The 5,249-nt window shown below is 44.1% G+C and overlaps 1 protein-coding gene across 1 annotated transcript in view; it reads left to right on the top strand.

Moving 5' to 3' along the window:
* Window positions 1-5,249, top strand: part of MARC1 (mitochondrial amidoxime reducing component 1) — a 9,660-nt gene continuing 4,411 nt past the window's right edge. The window contains exons 1-3 of the mRNA XM_017812775.1: window positions 1-248; window positions 392-565; window positions 4,007-4,252. Coding sequence (XP_017668264.1) covers window positions 1-248; window positions 392-565; window positions 4,007-4,252 — 668 coding nt within the window. The remainder of the gene's footprint in view (window positions 249-391; window positions 566-4,006; window positions 4,253-5,249) is intronic.

Raw genomic sequence — 5,249 nt, 5'->3', positions numbered from 1 at the left:
ATGAGCGGCCTGCGGGGCTCTCTGGGGCCGGCCCGGCCGGGCTGGGTGTGGGGGGCGGCGGCGCTGCTGGCGCTGGGCGCCCTGCTCGGAGCCTGGCGCTGGGCCGGGCGGCGCCGCCGCCGCCGCCTGCAGCGGGTCGGGACGGTGCTGAGGCTCTTCGTGTACCCGGTGAAGTCGTGCAAGGGGGTGTCGGTGCGGCGGGCGCAGGTGACGCCCATGGGGCTGCGCAGCGGGGACATGCGGGACAGGTACTGCGGGACGGGGCGCCGGGTTCCCCGTTTGTCGGGTGCTTTCCTCGGGACCTGGGGAGAGGCACCTGCTGCTCCGCGGGTGCTGCCGTGCCCGCCATTAACGCCGTCGGACGCGTTTCTGTCCCCCCGGCCCGCCGCAGGTTCTGGCTGGTGATCACGGAGGATGGGCACATGGTCACGGCTCGCCAGGAGCCGCGGCTCGTCCTCGTTTCTGTCGGCTGTGACAACGGGCACTTGACCTTCGAGGCCCCAGACATGGAGAAGCTGTGCTTGCCTGTGAATGTCCCCAGGAAAAACCCCGTCCACAACTGCAGGTACTGAAAAAGGTATTTTTGGCCACCTCCCCTCTCTCTAAATACAGTCTTTCTCATATACTTTGCTTTTCAAGATTGTGTGAGGCTTTGCATTTTCTAATGCAGAAATTGGAGGGTGAAAGTTGGGTGCTTTTGCATCTTTTCTGTGGGGGTGTGTCTCCCCATCTGGATAATGGAGAGAGACTTCAGACCGGGGCCTGTACCGACAAGATAAGGGATAGTGGTGTTGAAATAAAAGAGAGTAGATTTAGATTAGATAAAAGGAAGATGTTTTTTGCAGTGAGGCTAGTGAGGCACTGGAACATGTTGTCCAGAGAGAATGTGGCTGCCCCATCCCTGGGAGTATTCAAGTCCAGGCTGGATGTGGCTCTGAGCAACCTGGTCTAGTGGGAGTTGTCCTTGCCCATGTCAAGGAGGTTGTCCTAGGTGATCTTTAAAGGTTCCTTGTAGTCCAAACTGTTCCGTGATTCTTTGAAATTCTCTCCTGTGTGTTACACAGGAGGCCAGGATCGATTTGGTTTTAATCTGCTAAACGCTAGTGAAAACAAATCTTAGGAAATGATGACACAGTATCAAAGACCATGCATTATACATTAGCCAAATGAACTGTGATCTTGCCTCTTCGTAGAATGTTATGTTTGCTCATTTGTTTTTACTTCTAGTGTTTTCACTTATGCTTGGGTGAGCAGTTGCATCTCAGAGCCTCAATCATGCCCTTTGGTATTTCTTGATCACAGCTAAAATCTGCATCAGCATTTTTGGATGCACGCTGGCCATTCAGAGCTGGTGAGATGTTGAAGTTTAGATTCCCTCACCCTGTAGGCATTTAACTGAGGTGCCTCTTTTAAAAACTTGCTTGCCCAAGGCTCACCCTGTGGTCACAGGAAAGACAGGCATCCCTGGAGACCAAGGCATTCCCTGTAGTTGCTACCTCAAAGGAGTTTCAGGTGGATGGGTTACAAAGAGTGATTTAGCTGTGTGCTTAGAGTTTTGTTGTATGATTCCAAGCCTAATTGTTTTATCTGTGTATTGAAATCCATGCTGGAAAACTACCAGGGAGAGCTGGAAAATCTTTTCTCTGCTACAATGTCAATTAATATGTAAGAGTGTTTAATAACTGTAAATGGTGTTACAAAGATACTGGTCAGTGTTTGTCCTTTGGATAGCAGAGATGGTTAATGCACCAGCTGCTATAATTAAAACTAAAAGTGCTGACAAGGAGCTGCATTTGCTTGCTTTTAGCATAAATCTGTTGCTGTGGAAACCCTTGATCAGCAAAGCTCAGTAGCTCTGTTTATACAAGGCAGGTGCAAGTTACAAATGGTAGAGAAATGGAACAGTCTTTTAAAAAGGTGTGTGCATTGCCTATATGTGCCAATGACGCATGCACTACAAAACCATGCAGTTTTCAAGGTGTTATTTTTCTAAACTTTGTTGTGCCGTTAGAAAAGTATTTAAATAGCCTAATAGATTTCAGTAATGAAAAATTATCTTGGATTTTCCAATTTTAGAGCTTGGTGATTTGTTCTTCTGATTTTTTTTTTCTTTCTTTGCCTTAATAAACCTGCACTCTCTGCCTTTAAAACTGCTAGAATTTAAGAATCCAAATGATCAAAAGTTAAATGCATGTAAACAGACTTTAAGAATTACGAAGTTGTCTGGCATTGTAGGTGGTGTCATAGAATGTGAAATTAGCAACACCCATAGTTGGAACATTGCCTTGTACTTCTCAGGAAGGATCCTAAGGGTTTGTATGACTCTTGCTGTGCTTAAACAATTTGCCATTTGTCAGCTCAAGGCTGACTTTTTCTGATCCATCTGTAAGAACGAGGTTTGGGAGTAATACTGTGTTCAGAGAAATGAAGATTTGGGTTTTGCTCCCAGATTCTTCACTTCCAGCATGTGAGTGTGAGTAGCTGTCTTGCTGCACAGTGTACTCTGCTGGCCCTGCACAGACTTGTGTGTATTCCACCTCTGGGCCAGCAGGATGCCTTCACATGGGTGCTGGCTCGTGCCCCATGGTTTGGAGCCAAGGCAGTGCAATAGTGCCCCTAGCTGCCTAGGGCTGTGCAGATGCCAGTCTTGAAATCTGCTAACTCCAGTTGCAAATTTCATGTGGATAATTAAAATGCTGTCTTTGAGAGAGTCAAATGAAAGACTGAAGCCAGTGCATAGGCACATCTTCTGTTTGTGCAAATGTTAGAGGGTTTCTATAGCACTCTGGTTAAGAAACCTTGTGCTCTTCGTTTGTGCCCAATGTCTGTAACACTTCAGTTGCATGATCCATTCCTATGGGATCCCTAAACCACGGAGTGCTTAGGATACATCTGCTTCGTGACTGGAAACAGTAGTGTTGGAAGCTATAAGACCCTCATGTCTGTTGACCTGCCAGTCAGAAGGCACACAGGGGCTGTGGAACGGAGAGAAGAGAAAGATTGCTGTCTGGGGCAATGGCATTTAATCCCAGCCTGTGTTGTGGAGTAGATACAGGAATCCCAGCAAATGGAGCGGGGATATTGCTGCTGACACCCTAATGGTTCATCTCTCCCCTGGTGAGTAGAGGAGGGCTCCTAGGGGCTAACTCTGGATGAACTGTGTGGGCATCTCTGTGCTTTAAGCTGTCCAGGGTATGATTGCTGAGGTATAGGAAACTGCAGTGTGTTTGGGTCAAAATGGCTACTTTGAAGAATGTAACAAAACTATTAATGACTGTTGTTGAAGTTTATTGAAAGGTTGAGTTGAGGTCTGCCTTTTCTTGCCAGGAAAGTGTTCCTTGTCTAAACTTGTTTGTATTCTGGTGCCCTTGGCCTTTTGTGTGCCATGGACTTTGTTTCCATTATAAATTTTTAACCTCTCATACTGATCTATTTTATATGTGAAGTTTTAGCTTAAGTTTTACTCAACTCTAGCTAAATTTTAACAGCACTAAAGTCTGAAAGAAAGTTTCCATCACAATTAGGGACAGTTACAATAAATAACACTTGTACATCAGTTACGGCAACTAATCATGTCCTTTCAAACTATCATTTATTTTTTAAAGTTAATTACCTTTCAGTTGATTTCTTGGTAGAAATCTTTTGGTGTTGCAGTCACATGGAAATGCAAGAGTAGACCTGGCAAACAGATGGGTTTGTTACTGGTCATTGATGTGACAGTCAGCTCTGGGCACCTTAAGGCTATTTCAAGGCTTATTTCACCAACTGGTATTGTCCAGCCATGTCCATGTTACTTAGCTTTACAAAACATGGTGGCCACAAGGAGATTGAACACTGGGATTGATCCTTGTGCCAGATTTTGAAACCAACCTCCAGCTTGTTATAATTCAGGGGATTTGTTTTCTGTATATTGCTACTACTATTAAAACATGTTTGCCTTCTAATAATAAGCATCATTGAGCCTTCATCTTTCCAACTAACTTGCTGATGTGTTGTTACTCTTCAGGGTGTTTGGACAGGATATCCAAGGCAGGGACTGTGGTGATGAAGTGGCTCAGTGGATCACCACTTTCCTGAAATCACAGCCCTATCGACTGGTGCACTTTGAGCCCTCCATGGTGCCAAGAAAGTCAAAGAATACAATAAACCTTTTCCGAAGCACTGATGAGGTAAATAAATGTTCTTTTTCTCAGAAGTACTTCCTTTTAACCATTTCCCACCCACCTACCAAAACTTGCCTATTCCACCATTGGTGATTGAGCCCAGTTTAGCAAGGTGTGTAGTCATGTACTTGAACCATGTGAGTATTCTCCTCTTCTGTGGTGAGGTGACTTGCTTAAATTTTACTTCTAAGGTGTTGACCATTTGCAGCTAAAGAGTCTGAAACTGATATTTGAGGAGGAACCTTTAGTGTCTCAATGAATAGAAAAAAAGTTACATTTTTAAATATGTTTCCATGGTGTAATCTATGTTGCATAGAAAGCCTCCATTCCCTATCCCTTGTTGGGTCTGAGAGTGTACTGATGCAAGTTGTTACTTCATATTTTGTTTAAAGGAATGATACTTAACCCAGGGCCTTATAGCTGTGGGCCTAGGAGTTAAAATTCGAAGAAGGTTACAGAAGTTTCATCTCTTTCTGTGGGAAGAGGCTCGAAGGTGTGATATTAGAGAAATTTAATGCAGGTATGGGAAGGAGGTGTTGTGCTCGGATATCCTCATGTCATTTGAGTCACTGATGCCCTTCTTTTTGTTTGAACAACTCTCTCAAGTGAAGGTGGTTTGAACTGTCCCTGATGAGTGTAAGGTTTTTAAACAAATTAAAATTGTGAGTACCTTGTCTTACTGATGTTATTATTTGTATGGCATCAGTGTCTTGCTTGTTGTTGCACGAAGAGGAGAAGGTATATTCAATTATGGATTTATGGATATGCTTTTGTTATGTAAGGGCACTGAGATCAATACAGAAGACTGGGTTTCAGCAAAAGGGATGTGAGATTAGGAGGGGTGACATGCAGGAATCCTAGCATGAAAAAAGGGCAGAATTTTTTGTATAATTATTTTAGCAGTCGTCATGTGATGGTTGAAAGGCATGTACAAGAATAGGAGGAAGAATAATATAAAAGAAAGACAGGAGTGCTATACACTAAAATTCTTGCCAAAAATTATCTTTTTTTTTTTTTTTTTCCCTGTGGAAGTCCACTTTTAGGATTTTTGTGAGTTTTTTTGAATACTCTTCTTTGGCCTTGTTT

Source organism: Lepidothrix coronata, unplaced genomic scaffold, assembly GCF_001604755.1.
Source record: "Lepidothrix coronata isolate B3197 unplaced genomic scaffold, Lepidothrix_coronata-1.0 Scaffold38, whole genome shotgun sequence".
NCBI lineage: Eukaryota > Metazoa > Chordata > Aves > Passeriformes > Pipridae > Lepidothrix > Lepidothrix coronata.
The sequence above is the reverse complement of the archived record's forward strand: the minus strand, read 5'-3'. Positions and strand labels throughout refer to the sequence as shown.